The following is a 17,326-nucleotide window of genomic DNA, read 5'->3' as shown; positions in this document are numbered from 1 at the left end:
TGAGTCCTCCACGTTCCCATAAGGCCGCATCACAGCGGAGAGCAGTAAACAACATTTATAATAGATATCGCTACCTACCTGGATGTGGTGCTCAATGAGTACCTTCGAGCTCAACACATGCTTTGCCATCGTGAAATGGCAAATTAGGAATGTAAGTAGCAGTAGATTTCATAACATCATGAATAAAGTGTATGTGTAACTATCACTATTATCTGCTGTATTATTGAATTGTGGTTTGTCACACTTGAACAAAAGTTATTGTATTTCTTGCTCTTATTGTATTGCTTGTATTGTAACACTTGAAATGTATTTGCTTACGATTGTAAGTCGCCCTAGACAAGGGCGTCTGCTAAGAAATAAATAAATAATAATAATAATAATAATAATGTGTTAATATTCTGACTTATATATATATATATATATATATATATATATATATATATATATTTAAATACACAATTTCCATTATGTAATATCTCAACATTTAAATTGTAGTCTGCTGTAATGCAAATAAAGTTTGTGAAATATTTGACTTTTTTCTTTTTATGTAACTAATTGTTTACTATAAGTTTATTGTCCTTTATAAGGATGATATACCAAAGCAAGGGGGTAAACAGCAGCTGGACACCCAGCATGTTACAATAAAACATGCTTTTCTTAAGTGTTTTTACTGATTCATGCTGTACTCTCTTCAGTATTGCTATGTATGGTATATGTAAATTAATGGAAATGGTATCCCTGAGGTGTTAAGAAAAAAGCTGCATCGCCATGTTGCATGTCAGTTTCAGTCACAATGGGCAAAACAGCAGGTCTCACTGACTTTGGTAAAGGGCTGACAGGGAAATATAGTGATGCTTCTCAGACTAGCTTGGTGCTATTTTAAAACCTTGGTATATGTACTTGAAGTAAATAAACATATTTTCAAAAGTGTGTTCAAACTGTTACGTTGTTTAAGTAGTAGAGGTTTTTCTTATAAATTGATGATTAAGTACCATTGTGTCCACTGTTATGAATAGGCTTGCTGTTCAACAAAAAATAATGAAAGTCAATTAATCAGGCAATATACACAGATGGTTAGCAGTGCTGTACACCTAGGATCAGTTAAGCCCATAAATTCATCTGTTGTGTTTAGAGTTTATCTTGCATGTGTGTTTGCAATGAGTCCTACTGTCCCCTGGCTCATCCTTGCACACTGTGACACGATTGCTCTCTGACACTAGACAAGGGCATTTTGCTTCCCCTTTAACACTTGCTATTGATGCTCTGCACACGTGCTTGTAATTCAGTCACAGTACCTTATCGCCACTCCTTGTGTGGGTGAAGTAATATAGAGTTGGTCTGGCAGGTCACCCGTTATCCCTGATCACATCATGTCAGGGTGCTGATAGATGGGGCGGGTCCTCTATATCTGAACCTCTGGGTTCACAATGGCCAAAGGCAAACAGAGGAATGGAACAATTGCGGTTTACTTTGCTTTAGCAAATTACGCTTACCTTTTCTTGAAGTATCACATTTGGAAGTAAAGGCCCTACAGTTTTTAGTACAAATGTGAGAGAAGCACATATTAAAAAGGGTGCTATGTGGGTGATTTGCAATCCAAGGAGTGCTGTGTGTGTGATTTGCAATCCAAGGACGCTGTGTGGGTGATTTGCAATCCAAGGACGCTGTGTGGGTGATTTGCAATCCAAGGACTCCTATGTGTGCATTCAGTTTGCATACAGAAAGACAACCGAAAATCCTACTATACACTTACTCTTGCAGTGCTAGAGCTGAGGAGCCCAGAAGAGGACCTTCAGTAATGGGGGTAAGAAGGACACAGAACCATAGAGACGGAACAAGTCTATATATAAAGTATACAACTCTAACAGAGCAGCTGTGTTCATTACTGTTGTGCCAGTAAATGCACACACTATCCAACACACTACTGCTTAATTAATATGACCCCATGAAAAAATAAATCTGACATCTATTTAAACCAATGATCAAGGTAAGGTGACTAGGTAGACTTCACCCAAACTGAAAATACCAACTAAAAAACTGCAGCAAAATCATAAGGGGCTTCTTAGATAGTTGGAGGCCTAATGTTTTTTTTTTTTATAACTTCTGCCCACAGTGGAAGTGTTGAACTATGCACTAGATGGCACTAAACTGCTGTTTTTCAGTCTGTTATTTGATTTCATGGTAACCACGTGCTATCAGGAAGTTCTGGTTTGTGCATTTTAATAATATATATATATATATATATATATATATATATATATATATATATATATATTTTTTTTTTTTTTCTCCACAGCATTACAAATTTAAATGAATAACTCAAACAGATCCTGTAGAATAGCCTGCTGTGTGTCTGGTCTTGTGCTGCTCAAATATTTTCCAATAGGGATTTATTAATTACTCCCGGTACCTTCTGGTGCCCAAGCAGGATGGTGGCCTCAGACCAATCCTCGACTTCAGACAGGTCAACCTGTATCTGAGCTGAAGGAGGTTCACAATGTTAACGATGCAACTGCTGTTGCAGTCAATCAGGCCAGGCAACGCCTATTCCACATCCCCATAGAACCAGCGCACAGGAAGTACCAGAAGTTGGCCTTTAAGGGAACAGCGTACAACTCCTGGGTCTTGCTGTTTGGCCTCTCTCCAGCTCCCCGTGCCTTTTTGAAGTGCATGGAAGCTATCCTGGTCCCACTGAGACACAGAGGCATCAGAGTACTGAATTATTTGAATTATGTTTCCAGTCTCCAGCTCAGGCAGGCATGCACACGGAACTTGTCACTGGCCACCTTCTATGGTTGGATCTTACGGTGATTCATGTGAAGAGCCAGCTCATGCCTTGTCAGACAGCCTCCTCTCTAGGAGTGTGCTTGGACTCCGGGTCCATGCTGGCCACTCTGTCGGATGGCAAAGTGCAGAGAATAGCCGCCTGTCTAGAGCTCTTTCAGCTCAACAGAGCACTCGCGGTAGTGATGTTCCAGAAACTTCTGGACTTGATGGAGTTCAATGTTTGGATGTGTCTGGGGGAACACTACAGTGCACTCCTCAGAAGGTTAGCAATATCATCCTGGCTTGTTGTGTTTTGCACAACATAACTCTCCATAATGGATGTTGAACTTACAGAGGAAAGATTACAGTGTCTGAAGAAAGCAGATGCTGAACCTGAAGCCCCAGTGTCGGATGGTTGAAGATGATGCAAGTACCAGGCAAGTCAGACAAAGCCTTATAGACAGGGGTTCACATAACTGGTACCAGGTACACATGCGGACCAATAAAAAAAAAAAAAAAAGCGGACTTGGTTATTGTTTTTTAAGACGCAAATGTGTTTTTTTTACATGCCTAAACAGAAAAAAAAAAAAAAATGATGTAACTTAATTTTGCTTATAGATCACTTTTTAAATTTCGTATTCACTCTCCCCTTCCAGGCTGCAAAGAAAAGTGGAGCCTTGCTAGAGGGGCTTGGTCATCCTCTTCACTTGGGCTGCTGGACATTTTACATTTTTTTGCGCTTTTGTCTTCCTTCTTTTTTTTGGTTTCAAAATACACTCTATTCTTTATCGCAGACGTACAGGTGCTCTTAAAGGGAATGTTGAATCCTTATTGGTTGTAACCTCACTCCACCACTGTGCTTTGATTGGCTGGGCGCATGATGAAACTGCACACGCCTGTGATCATTTACTCAAACAAAATAATTTGGAATCACGAACACATTTGCCAGTAGTTGGATGCTACTGGTCTGAAGTAAACAGTGAGTGAAAAATGTGCCAATGCAGAGAAGACAAGGACTCAGTGAAGACGGTTATGGATCTACTCTCCACAATACCATGGGAGAGGAGCTCTATTTGTAATTCAAACTATCGGGTAAGACATGCTTCTTCAATTAACTTCGGTGAGTGACAAGTTCGCTAAATATCCCCCAAACAAAGTCATTGATGTATTTAAGATACAGCAGGGCCCAAGCATGGGGTCCTGTGGCACCCCACTGAGTACATGGCCCCAGTTTGAGGTGTCCCCTCTTACAAGTACTCTCTGCTTCCTATATTTGTGTGTTAATCCTTGCAGTGACAGGAGCACCCTTTTCTGAATCCATGTTGGCTGTCTCCTATGATGCCTTTCCATACAGATGCTCCTCTAGTTTCCTCTTCTGATTATAAGATGTGGCTCCAGGAGCCTCAATGACTGGATTTTAATCATGTCAGTCAATTGGGCAGCAGCTGTTTGGTTAAGAAGCAGGACAATGAATATCAGAGGGTCCTAGGGCATCATCTAGTTTTTTAAAGGAGGAATACCAGAAGTCAGCAAGTGCCACTCGCTATTCTTTTTTTTTTTTTTTTTTTTTTTAATTTAGTCGTTGCCAATTAGTTTTTTATTATTTGCTCCCCAATTTGAAATGCCCAATTATTTTTAGGCTCAGCTCACCGCTACCACACCTGCGCTGACTCGGGAGGGGCGAAGATGAACACACGCTGTCCTCTGATGCGTGTGCCGTCAGCCGCCCGCTTCTTTACACTCTGCAGACTCACTGTGCAGCCGCCTCAGAGCTACAGCGTCGGAGGACTACGCAGCTCTGGGCAGCTTACAGGCAAGCCCGCAGGCGCCCGGCCAGACTACAGGGGTCGCTGGTGCACGGTGAGCCGAGGACACCCTGGCCGACCTAACCCTCCCTCCCCCTGGACAACGCTCGGCCAATTGAGCGCCGCCCCCTGGGAGCTCCCGTCCACGGTCGGCTGTGGAATAGCCTGGATTCGAACCGACGACGTCCAGGCAATAGAGCGCATCCTGCACTCTAGCGAGTGCTTTTACTGGATACGCCACTCGGGGAGCCCCGCCACTCGCTATTCTAATGCTCCGTTTATACTTAAGAGATGGATCTTAGACAGCTTCTGGACAGGTGGCTGTGTAAATTCTTTTCATTTGTTACTCCAGTTTATATCTAACTTGGCACAGATCAATCATTTCCAGGCATGCACCTGCATACAGTGGCTCTCAAAAGTATTCACCCCCCTTGGACTTTTCCACATTTTATTATGTTACAACATGGAATCAAAATTGATTTAATTAGGAGTTTTTGCCAATGATCAACACAAAAAAGTCCATAATGTCAAAGTGAAAAATAAAATCTACAAATTGTTCTAAATTAATTACAAATACAAAACAGAAAATAATTGATTGCATAAGTATTCACCCCCTTTGCTATGACACACTTAAATAAGCTCTGGTGCAATCAATTGTCTTTAGAAGTCACATAATTAGTTGAATGGAGTCCACCTGTGTGCAATTAAGGTGTTTCACATGAAGAAGATTCTATGGTCTGATGAGACCAAAATAGAGCTTTTTGGCCTCAACGCTAAGCGCTATGCTAACACTGCACATCATCCTGAGAACACCATGCCTACCGTCAAGCATGGTGGCAGCATCATGCTATGGGGATGCTTCTCTGCGTCAGGGCCTGGAAGCTCGTGAAGATAGAGGGCAAAATGGATGCAGCAAAGTACAGAGAAATCCTGGTGGAAAACCTGCTGAAGTCTGCAAGAGACCTGGGGCTTGGGAGAAGATTCATCTTCCAGCAGGACAATGACCCCAAACATACTGTACAGCCAAAGCCACACTGGAGTGGCTTAAAAACAAAAAGGTCAATGTCCTGGAATTAATTCAGGGCAATTTGTAGATTTCATTTTTCACTTTGACATTATGGACTTTTTTGTGTTGATCAGTGGCAAAAACTCCTAATTAAATCAATTTTGATTCCATGTTGTGAAAAGTCAATGGGGGTTGAATACTTTTGAGAGCCACTGTACATACACCCTCAAGATAATTACGATAACGTAGTCAGTAACAGTTAGAAAATAAGAAATTCAAATTACATTCTCCGAGTTTTTTCCCTCATATTTGGATTTTGCATTATAATGATTCTGAGTGGCTCATATTTCAATTTCTCAAATACTGTTTTGTTGTATTTTCTGATAGGCAGTCAAACAAATGTAGAATGGTGCCCCATAATGGGTTCCTGCAAGGCCCCCCCCCCCAGCACAACAGGCCTGCAGGAGTGTTGCAGTTAGAACAGAAGATCAGAAGAACAAGGAGAGGAGGCCAGTTGGCCCATCACTGCTTGTTCAAGTCCAAGTAGCTGATTGATTTCAATTGTTGAACAGAAGACGATTTTTGCAGTTGAAGTTGAAAGTAGATGTACTATAGTGTATGCAGTTTTTAAAAAAAATCAAATGGGAGATTACATTATTGATACACACTGCTTGTTGTAGAAGCAAAGGCTAGAAGCTTGAGAAAAATCCAAACTGATATTAAGATAACACTTTATATAAATAATTTCCAAAAAATGTAAATGATAAAGAAAACAAATGATACACTGTAAGCCATCACTAAAGTAATTAATTTAGGTATGTTTTTCTTTTCAGCCACTGTAACAGACGCTTTTTGTGACGATAAACCAACAAGTGCTCAAAATGGGATGCTTCCTGGATGGATTCAGGGAATATTCTGTACCTTTTCAATGGAATTTGATCTAGAGACCGTTTAGACGTCGCTCCCCATTGTTTTATCCTCGTATACAATATCTCTGCTTGTTACTCGTGCACTTATGCTTTGTTTTATATTGGAATTGTCTTTTTAAATAATGTAGTGGGATCAATGTAGTTTATGCTGATAGTGAAGATAATAAAGAAATCTGTAATCTCATAAGTTTATTCTTATTTGGTCAAAGAAGCTTGCCAGGGATCAATGTCTTTGGTTCTCATATTTCTGAAGAGATCCGACATGCACAATTTCATTTCATACTTCTGAAGAGATCCATAACCTTGACCCTTGTTACTGTTCTTCTTTTTTCAAAACACAGTCATTGAAAGTGTATTTTCATGAACATGTTCATACACTTTTAAACATGCTTTCACTTTCTGTCCTACCTGACCATTTGTATTTACTAAGATAACAAACTTTGCCCGTCTAAATCCTATCCTAGGTATTAACTACTTCTGGCCAGGAATCAAAAACTACACGGTATTTGTGTGCATCACTTACATTTTTTTTTTAAAGGACCTCTGAATACACATGTTATCAATTTATCTAAAAAAATATGTTCCTTAGTTTTTCATTCCTAAGCATACCTTATTCCAAAGCATCTCAAAGAGCCTCCAAGTAAAGACACAATGATTTGAATCAGGTCTTAAATACAGATAATGTGATGTTTGGTGTTGGATCAAAGAAAGGTAAATACTGCCATTGTACTGAAGTGATAGCTTAACAAATACTTTGAGAACGCTTCTGCAGTATGAATATTGACAATTATATTCAAAGAGGCACGGTGTTGGAAAGATTGGGACAAGCAGCAGTTTTGAAAACGTATTTACGCTTCACAGCGGTGTCTTGTAGTGAACAGGCATCACTGGCTGTTCAATATTACTTTAATAGCTCAGAATAAACCAAAGAAAATTTGAAACAGAATCAGTGAATTATAAAACTGCCATTGAGAGTTTTATTATTAACGCCAAACAAAAATGACCCTGATGTAGCCCAATCATAATGAACAGGTACTGAAATACAGATAAATCAACAGCCACTTGCATAAGGACCGTCCAGCGGATCAGCTAATCTAGAGCTGATGCCCATCAAAGGTGTGAAAAGCAAAGGAGTTGGCATGGGGAGGTCTCTCTGGCAGGCTGCAGGGTAGGAGTCAGCTGATCCTCCTGCTGCACCCATGGCTTAGTGATTCATCAGGCTGGGTACGGGTAGGAACAGATGAAGGACCTCTTCTCTGAGCAGTCCGCAAGGCTCCACCACTTCAGGTCTGCGAGAGAGAGGTTGTGAAACACTTCTTTGTGGTAAATAGCGTGTACAACTTCTAGCAGGTAACAAGTGATGAATTATTATTATTATAATTATTAGTATTAGTATAAGTATTATACAGAACATAAGGGGTTATCTATTAATGGTTTTAATCCAGCATTTATTAATTAACTGTATGGAAGTGCATTTCTGTAGTGTATTTTGCTTGTACAAAATAAACACCACATGCAGCAAGTAAATAAAACATACTGTGAAACTAATGCTACAGTTCTATGGCATTGCTCACCCATCATGAACATTTGCAGGCAGTATTGGTCATCACCCTTCTTGTCATGGTTGGGCTCTCCGGGCATCCAGTAGCTGTATCCCCAATTGGACCCATCAGTCCATATGTACTGTCCAGTCTAAGAGGGACACAGGGACAGAATGGGCAGGACACAAAGCATACCAGCCACAGATGCCTATCCTGCACTCACTTAAATCTGAAACTCATGTTGCCAGTATCACAGTCACCGCTTAGCACTAATCTTGGACTTCATTCCCAAAGGTAACATTATGTAGTCCAAGATTAATACTGACTGGGATCTATCTGTGAAACTAGCCTAAAACTTTTTCTCAGTTTAGCCTACTGTTAACTTAGTAAGTAAATCAAGTATAGGTAATATCTATTAACTAATACGGTTAGCCATTTGTGCCTGATAACCTGAGTGCAGCGGAACACAAGGAGAGCACATTAAATCAATTCACATTCACAGTGCCTGTTCACATTTCTAATTAACCTCGAATGACAGACAAAGGGCTTTGTGGGAGTTACCTGCCTGCCAAGTTTATATTGGTTTACATTTTTCCGAGAATCAGCAACCTGGAATATTGCATTCATTCATTTGTGAATATCCCTAATCTAGACAGATTACTAAGGGATGCATAGGCACCATGGCAAACTGACTCCCACACCAGTAATGCTGTGTGTGCATTAACTGAATAAAGACAATCTCTGGTTCAGCTCAGTCTTGGACGGCCTCCTATAATGTTTGGTATGGCGGTCCAACATCAGTGCTTCTCAGGGTCAGTGCAACCAGACGATAGAGAGATAAGAAGCAAGGTTTCCAGGCAGAGCAATGCAGTGCAGGTCACTGACCTCCATGAAGTCGAATGCTCCCAGCCAGGTCAGGGTGGGGCTCCCGTTGGCTGCCTTCACCAAGCCGACCAGCTGGTCATGCTGAGCGGCACTGTTCACAGAGGCAAGGTGGCCACCAGCAAAAGAGTCCCTGCAGTACACCTGGAGGGAAGGAGGGCACCTGCATTAATGCATGTGTGCATGTGTGCGTGACATCTGTGTCGTGGTGGCATTTTTTGTTATCGAAAACTGTCTAAAAAGATGAGTTAATAGCTAATGCATGTTAAAGCATAGGTAAGCATTGTAAAATCCACAGAGGTTATGATGAAGCATATTTAAACATGACAAACCATGTTAAACCATGCATAGTATAGTCATGCTTGGGAAGACTGCACATTTACTGTGGTAAACTTCTTCAAGGGTTTATACTACTACTAAACAGCGCACAATGAATCCCTTGTTTGTGAATCTCAAGTTCTTATGTCATTTCACTTGTGGAACTCCACCTACAATAGTTGTCATGTAACGGACCAATAATACTGTAGATTCATACCAGTGGTGTAGTCCAGGGTATATGCAGGTAAACGATGTTTACCCACTTTTAATTTGGGCAATATAGTTTTTACTCACTTCTCATATAAGAGATACAGATTTTACTCACTTCTGCTCTCCTGTGAAATGCAAATCCTGGGTTAAAGACAAAATATTTTAACGGTGAGCGTCTGTTTTACGTTGCTGGGTGTGAGACTGAGCTGAGAGCTTTCAGTTAAAACTGTGGCATGAGCAGGGGGGGGCGTGGCCACTGGAATGCGTGTTCTGTGTCTCTGTGTGTGTGTGTGTGTGTGCGTGCGTGTGTATGCATGTGTGTGAGCGAGTATGAATGGTTGTTTATGTTCTGTTAATGTTATGTTGTTAGGCTCGCTGGACCTGCAGGGCAGTGTTAACAGCCTTCATCCTAGCCTGTGAAAGGACGCTCACAGAACTGTTCAGTGAAGTGCAGCGTCGGCTCTGTGACTGTTCATGTGAACGGCACCTCAAAGAGTAAAGGACTGTCTGGGGGGCTCTGGTTGGCTGAGGGCCTATAACAATGTATCTGTTCATGTTTATCTGTTCAATCTATCTGTTCAACTCTACCAAATAGGGCAGTGTACCCACTTTTTTATTTACCACTACACCACTGGTTCATACGGTTACGCAACCTTTGTGTGTGTATGTGTGTGTGTATCTATGTACAGTATATTTTTTAACCACATGTAAGTGTGTACTTCTGTAGGATTTTCAGTTTGCTTTTTGGGTGTGCTGTTTTAAATAAAGCCATGGCCCTACAGAGTTGGTTTTCAGTGTGCCTTTTGGGTGTGCTGTTTTGAATAAAGCCGTGGCCCTACAGATTTGATTTTCAGTGTGCTTTCTGGGTGTGCTGTTTTAAATAAAGCCGTGGCCCTACAGAGTTGGTTTTCAGTGTGCCTTTTGGGTGTGCTGTTTTGAATAAAGCCGTGGCCCTACAGAGTTGGTTTTCAGTGTGCCTTTTGGGTGTGCTGTTTTGAATAAAGCTGTGGTCCTACAGAGTTGGTTACATATGTGAGAAACTCTTCACAACAAAGGACAAACTGGGTTATTGCTATGCTGGCCTTCAGGGTGTACCACAGCACACTCTAGTGGTTTGACAAAAGAACAGCAATATTCATCAAGCATTAATGTACCAGCAAATGCACTGCAGCCCAATGCATTTACTAACATTCTACTGCTTTATGAATATGACCGCACGAAAAAGAAAACAGCTGACCTTCTTTTAAATTAATAAACATACCTGAATCAGCTGCCATAACTGATTTTATTTTACCATTCTGAATTACAATGTCTATGTGTTCGCTCTGGAAATATGCAGTAAATATGCATTTCCCGTAACACTGCAGTGTGAATTTATATATTATTATACATTAATTGCATGAATTTGTGAATCCAGGAATTCACATGCATCCCAGAAACAATAATAAAAAGTATAAGATAATGAATGTTTTTAAGCATTCCAGTCCACTAGCAGTTTGAGGAATGTGTATTTGTATATTAAGAAGCATACCACACAGCAGCTAAACTAGGAAAGGGTTCAATCGCCAGAGTAAGAAGAGCTGCACCTGTGTGTTGCAGAAGATAATTGTTGTTCAGTTTTGAAAACGTACTTGAATATTTGAATCTCAAGATCTTATTACTGATCTACAGTACTGTACATACCTCAGCTTCCCTGAAATCCTTTTTCATTTGGAAGAATCTGTAGCATTTGCCATTCATCACATACCCCCAGCACCGGACCGAGGCTGTGGAGGGAGAGAAATGTTCAGAACTGTAAACTCACACTGTAGCCCTCATCCCCTGGTCTCTCATCACATACCCCCAGCACCGGACCGAGGCTGTGGAGGGAGAGAGATGTTCAGAACTGTAAACTCACTCCCCTGGTCTCTCACTGGTGCTGGGCATGCTGTCAGACTGACTGCAAGAGGAGGGTTACTGTTCACTGCAGGAGGAAGACATGGAGAGACACAGTCCCATATTCACAAGGCATTAGCATGCCGGGGAGTGCAGTGCAGTCCTGAGTGTCCGGCTCCACTCTGGGAGTGCTAGAGAGCAGAAAGGAAAGCTGACTTTCTTCCTTAGTTTTTTTTATTAAGCAAAGCGGTGGTTCAGACAGGGAACTCAGTACTTTAACCTTAGATCTAATCACATAAACATCCATCGTAAATGCAATAGCTAGTATCTTATTTGTTCTTTGATAAACAATAAGTCCAATGATCAGCAAGGAAAGGATTTATATCTTATCTCAATCCATTGCGTCCCTGCTGTGCACCAGAGTTCACCTCCTCCCCGTCCCCACCTGTTTTTTGGCTTTGTCTAATGGGGAGGGCAGCTATCCTGCCCCCTGCCCATGGCTTCCCTATGGTCAACCTCTCCACTTATCTGCAAGCTAATTTATGGGCAGGGGTACCTCGAAAGGAGAGGCCAAAGGTCAAAGACTGTAATGTTGTCTAGTTTGTGTTTTAATAAATAATCTATCACAAGAGTTTCGTGGCTGAACTTGCTTTCTCCTTTCTTTCTTTCTTTCTTTCTTTCTTTCTTTCTTTCTTTCTTTCTTACCTCTTGTCATGTTGGACCCCTCCATTTCCCCCACAGCAGTTCTCCTGACATCACCTCTCATCACTGTCAGCTGCTGAGACGGCTCAGTGCCTTGCTGGTACCGGAGGATCTCATTTTCAGTGCCTTGCCGATACTGGATCTCATTTCCAGTGCTTTGACGTTGCTGGATTTCATTTTTAGTGTCTTGCTGTTGCTGGATCTCATTTTCAGTGTCTTTCCAGTATTGGATCTCATTTTCAGTGCCTTGTCGGTATTGGATCTCATTTTCAGTGTCTTGCTGTTGCTGGATTTCATTTTCAGTGTCTTTCCAGTACTGGATCTCATTTTCAGTACCTTGCCTGTACTGGATCTCATTGTCAGTGTCTTGCTGTTGCTGGATTTCATTTTCAGTGTCTTTCCAGTACTGGATCTCATTTTCAGTGCCTTGCTGTTGCTGGATTTCATTTTCAGTGTCTTTCCAGTACTGGATCTCATTTTCAGTACCTTGCCTGTACTGGATCTCATTGTCAGTGTCTTGCTGTTGCTGGATTTCATTTTCAGTGTCTTTCCAGTACTGGATCTCATTTTCAGTACCTTGCCTGTACTGGATCTCATTGTCAGTGTCTTTCCAGTACTGGATTGTATTTTCAGTACCTTGCCTGTACTGGATCTCATTTTCAGTGCCTTGCTGTTGCTGGATTTCATTTTCAGTGTCTTTCCAGTACTGGATCTCATTTTCAGTGCCTTGCTGTTGCTGGATTTCATTTACAGTGTCTTTCCAGTACTGGATCTCATTTTCAGTGCCTTGCTTGTACTGGATCTCATTTTCAGTGCCTTGCTGTTGCTGGATTTCATTTTCAGTGTCTTTCCAGTACTGGATCTCATTTTCAGTACCTTGCCTGTACTGGATCTCATTTTCAGTGTCTTGCTGTTGCTGGATTTCATTTTCAGTGTCTTTCCAGTACTGGATCTCATTTTCAGTGTCTTGCTGTTGCTGGATTTCATTTTCAGTGTCTTTCCAGTACTGGATCGTATTTTCAGTACCTTGCCGGTACTGGATCTCATTTTCAGTGTCTTTCCAGTACTGGATCTCATTTTCAGTGCTTTGCCCATACTGGATCTCATTTTCAGTGTCTTTCCAGTACTGGATTGTATTTTCAGTACCTTGCCTGTACTGGATCTCATTTTCAGTGCCTTGCTGTTGCTGGATTTCATTTTCAGTGTCTTTCCTGTACTGGATCGTATTTTCAGTACCTTGCCTGTACTGGATCTCATTTTCAGTGTCTTTCCAGTACTGGATCGTATTTTCAGTACCTTGCCTGTACTGGATCTCATTTTCAGTGTCTTGCTGTTGCTGGATTTCATTTTCAGTGTCTTTCCTGTACTGGATCGTATTTTCAGTACCTTGCCTGTACTGGATCTCATTTTCAGTGTCTTTCCAGTACTGGATCGTATTTTCAGTGCCTTGCCTGTACTGGATCTCATTTTCAGTGTCTTTCCAGTACTGGATCGTATTTTCAGTGCCTTGTCGGTACTGGATCTCATTTCCAGTGCTTTGATGTTGCTGGATCTCATTTTTCGTGCCTTGCTGTTGTGGGAGGATCTCCTTTTCAGCAGGGGCAACTGGTGCAGCAGTTAGGCCTGTTCAAATAGTACAAGTATTATTATTATTATAATTATTATTATGATTATTACTGTTATCACTATGAAATGTGTTGTGTATATGTGCCTCACAGCAGTTTCTTTGCTGGCTCCGATAATACAGATTCCACCCAAGTCATAGAGAAAACGTAAGTACCTTAAACTGATGAAGTCTAGCTACAAGCCAAACGTTCACCCCTGTTTTGTACACCCTAGTCTAATGAGATGTTACACCTACAGGTGTGTATGTTCTGTTTCATTAGAGACTGTCCTGTTCCAGGTAAGAACTCTAATGACAACCCAATGTAAAAAAAATGCTTAATAATAATAATAATAATAATAATAATAATAATAATAATAATAATAATAATAATTAAAATAAATATTACCTGCCACACCCAGCATCAGAAGCAATACTATCTTGTGCATTCTGAAAAAAAGATTTCCATGAATAAGAACACATATTTCAAAGCTGCATATACCATGACAATGACGTGGTGTACCATTAGACTGTTATACAGTTCAAAAAATAAAGTGTAATGGAAAATCAAGATCCCACCTACAATTTAGAATCATTTATAATATTAATAATAATGATGTGGTGTACCTGAACCGATTAAAAAATTTGAATAGAACATCATGTCAATGCTTGCCTTAAATATAATTTAAAAGCTAATAATAATAATAATAATAATAATAATAATAATAATAATAATAATAATAATAATAATAATGCATTACCTTTACTTGTACACCCTTCTCTGCAGTCCAGTCTCAGATATCAGTGTAATTGTGAATGCGGCAGAGTTTTCACTAATTTTGGGGCACAGTGATAAAACGGGCTGTCTATATCAGGTATCTTGACTGAGCTTTGCTCTTTCATATGCAAATTATCATTATTGTTGTAGCTGTATTACACGCTGGCACGAGTGCCTGGAGTTTGTACCATGTACAGCTATAAACATGGAATGCATATATTACCCCATGTCCTGGAGGGGGAGTGCTTTATCAAGAGACTTCTGCAAAGGTGCAGAGATTGCAGGAATAAGAACCACACATATGAACCCTGCAGACTGTCATGCATCTTATACTAAGTAAAGAGGACTAATACTGCTTACATTACAAACCCCACATTAGAACCCTAATTACTAGTAAATCTAATTAAGAGACAATGACCGGCATTCAGTTCTGCTCAACATAAAGTCCAATATATTCATGTTTGGTTCATGGAGCAGAGCAGCAGAGCCAGGGTGCTGCAGCCAAGGCTTTGTATTGGGAACCCTTGAACAGAGATTCTATTTAAGAACCACACTGTGAATCAAATGGTTCCATTTAGAATCTTTCAGTTTCACCCATTACATAACGGAGCCTTAAGGAAACACCAGAAACCCTATTTTCTAAGACCTGCTAAGCTTTCAAAAGCTTTTATGTATTTATTCCTGAGTTTGCAAAACAAAAAACATTCCTATTGTTTGATAACTTGGATTGCGATGGGTGTTAAACAGGTCTATTCTAAAATGAAAAGGAAGTTTCCTGAACCATCTTTTCAATTATTAATTATATTACCTCACACAAGCTAAGCAATATTGCAGTTCATTTCAGAGTGTTTTACGGTTGATAATATTGATTCCAAATTCCATTGCTGGCTGTTATTAGATAAGAAAACATAGACTGGAAACAGAAAAGGGGCATAAACAACTGTACAAGCTTTATAGAGAGACAGATACCGTGGAAAAGATCACTTTTCTAAAGACACGCAACCAAAAGACGTATTACATTCAGTGCTTCCTACTGTGTTATATTTGAGCTATGAGCTATATATATATATATATATATATATATATATATATATATATATATATATATATATATATATATAACCCCAGAAATGTTTTTGTCAGCCAAGTTCCTTCGAAGTGGAAGTGCATCATGAAAAAACAGTGCAAATGGCATTCAGTAAATTCTAAATGAAAAAACAACTTACTTGTTACCAAGATCACTAAACATTCAACGGGTAATTAAATCAACATCATAAAAAAAAATATTGAAATTCTTGGCTGTCTAAAGAAAACACATTTTTGATATGTTTTTAAACAATCAGATGTTTATGTAACTTTGAGTTAATATTCTGAATGTAATAGCAGCTATAACAGAACAATGCAATCATCTAAACTGAGTTAATATTCTGAATGTAATAGCAGGTATAATAGGACAATGCAATCATTGTTTGATTCCAGTGGCTGGAGCCTTAATTAATTATTTAATCATTTATTCAACTCACAGCTCCAGCCACATTTCCATGTGTTTTTGAAGGGACGATTTTGTCCTGTTACCGCTATATTCCCCACACATACACACACCCTGTGCACCACTGCATACATACATACATGTAACACAAAATACTCACAAGGGCGGGTGTATCACGCCACAATGACCAATAGGTTATTAGCCAAACAAATGTTATTTAACCGCATAATTAAAAAAAAAAAAACGATATTAACATAATGTAGATATGTATATCAGTCTAAGGGAACACCACGCCATTCATGTTATTATTATTATTATTATTTATTTCTTAGCAGACGCCCTTATCCAGGGCGACTTACAATCGTAAGCAAATACATTTCAAGTGTTACAATACAAGTAATACAATAAGAGCAAGAAATACAATAACTTTTGTTCAAGCAAAGTACAAGTGTGACAAACCACAATTCAATAATACAGCAGATAATAGTTATAGTTACATCAGGATATGATTAAATAGTGATAGTTACATCAGGATGTGATTAAATACAAAGTACTACAGGTTAAACACTTGGCAGATTACAGTATTCTGAAGTACAGGATTAAATGCATATATCATGTCATTGTCATGGTATATGCAGCTTTGAAATATGTGTTCTTATTCATGGGAATCTTTTTTTTTCAGAATGCACAAGATAGTTTTGCTGCTGATGCTGGGAGTGGCAGGTAATATTTGCTGTAATAATTTTTTAAATACTATAATAATTATTAATTATACATTTTCTAATATTGGGGTGTCATCTGGGAAAAAAAGGAATTGTAGGAAAGTTTTCTGGAGTTTTGTGTGTGTGTGTAGTATATATAAGAAAAAAAAAAATTATGACAACCTTGGCCTTTAGAGTATACAGTTAAAATGTAATGACTAATACACAAAAGGTTTAAATGATTAAAACATGATTTATTTCAGGACGTTTCTTTCAAAAGCCCTTCTTCAGCTGTGCAGAAAGAAAAGCAATCACAGTGCAGTACACTTGTTGTTTTTTCTTTTTACATTTTGCTCAGGCTTGAGGGCAGCTGCACGCATCAATGACTTCACTGACCCCCAGAGGGAGACCGTTGCACAGGTGGCGAGGCCTAGTGGAGGAGGAAGGGAGGATGGAGGAAATGAAAAAGCAAGATAGAGAGTAAGGGTGTGACTATAGAAGTTACAGAGAATAACCTACCACACACAAAGGTGACAAAAAAATACTAATTCTACAGCCAGTAATATTGTGATAGCCAGAAGTTAAATACAATGTGTGGAATTGTACTGAGGAAATCATAGAAGTCAGTTTGAGAGGGACCACAAGCTTCAGACAGTCTATTCATCATATTGGATCTGACCTCAGTCAGTCTGGTTGTATTATAACTGTAAAAAACATGTTG

The 17,326-nt window shown here is 39.7% G+C and overlaps 1 protein-coding gene and 1 long non-coding RNA gene across 2 annotated transcripts; one reads left to right on the top strand and one right to left on the bottom strand.

Annotated features, from left to right (window-relative positions):
- The first annotated feature begins 14 nt into the window (after positions 1 to 14).
- Positions 15 to 6,880, top strand: LOC117407123 (uncharacterized). Its single transcript, XR_004545031.3, has 3 exons — positions 15 to 151; positions 3,423 to 3,858; positions 6,411 to 6,880. It is a non-coding gene; the product is annotated as an uncharacterized LOC117407123 (long non-coding RNA).
- Positions 6,881 to 7,479: 599 nt separating this feature from the next.
- LOC117407122 (ribosome-binding protein 1-like) lies at positions 7,480 to 14,474 on the bottom strand. The gene is made up of 7 exons (XM_059029430.1): positions 14,399 to 14,474; positions 14,047 to 14,087; positions 12,038 to 13,657; positions 11,141 to 11,223; positions 8,933 to 9,073; positions 8,081 to 8,198; positions 7,480 to 7,795 (listed from the first exon to the last, which is right to left on the bottom strand). The coding sequence occupies exons 2-7, from the start codon at positions 14,084 to 14,086 to the stop codon at positions 7,722 to 7,724; spliced, it is 2,076 nt and encodes a 691-aa protein (XP_058885413.1). The 5' UTR covers position 14,087; positions 14,399 to 14,474; the 3' UTR covers positions 7,480 to 7,721.
- Positions 14,475 to 17,326: the final 2,852 nt, after the last annotated feature.

The sequence above is a fragment of the Acipenser ruthenus genome, chromosome 8 (genome assembly GCF_902713425.1).
Source record: "Acipenser ruthenus chromosome 8, fAciRut3.2 maternal haplotype, whole genome shotgun sequence".
NCBI lineage: Eukaryota > Metazoa > Chordata > Actinopteri > Acipenseriformes > Acipenseridae > Acipenser > Acipenser ruthenus.
This window is presented reverse-complemented; position numbering and strand designations above follow the sequence as displayed.

Coding starts and splice junctions, on each gene's coding strand:
- LOC117407122 (XM_059029430.1), bottom strand. CDS start 14,086: ATGCACAAGATAGTATTGCTTCTGATGCTGGGTGTGGCAG. Junction 13,658..14,046: donor TCTGATGCTGGGTGTGGCAG/GTAATATTTATT, acceptor CTATTTGAACAG/GCCTAACTGCTGCACCAGTT. Junction 9,074..11,140: donor AGGATTTCAGGGAAGCTGAG/GTATGTACAGTA, acceptor CCTTCCCTCCAG/GTGTACTGCAGGGACTCTTT.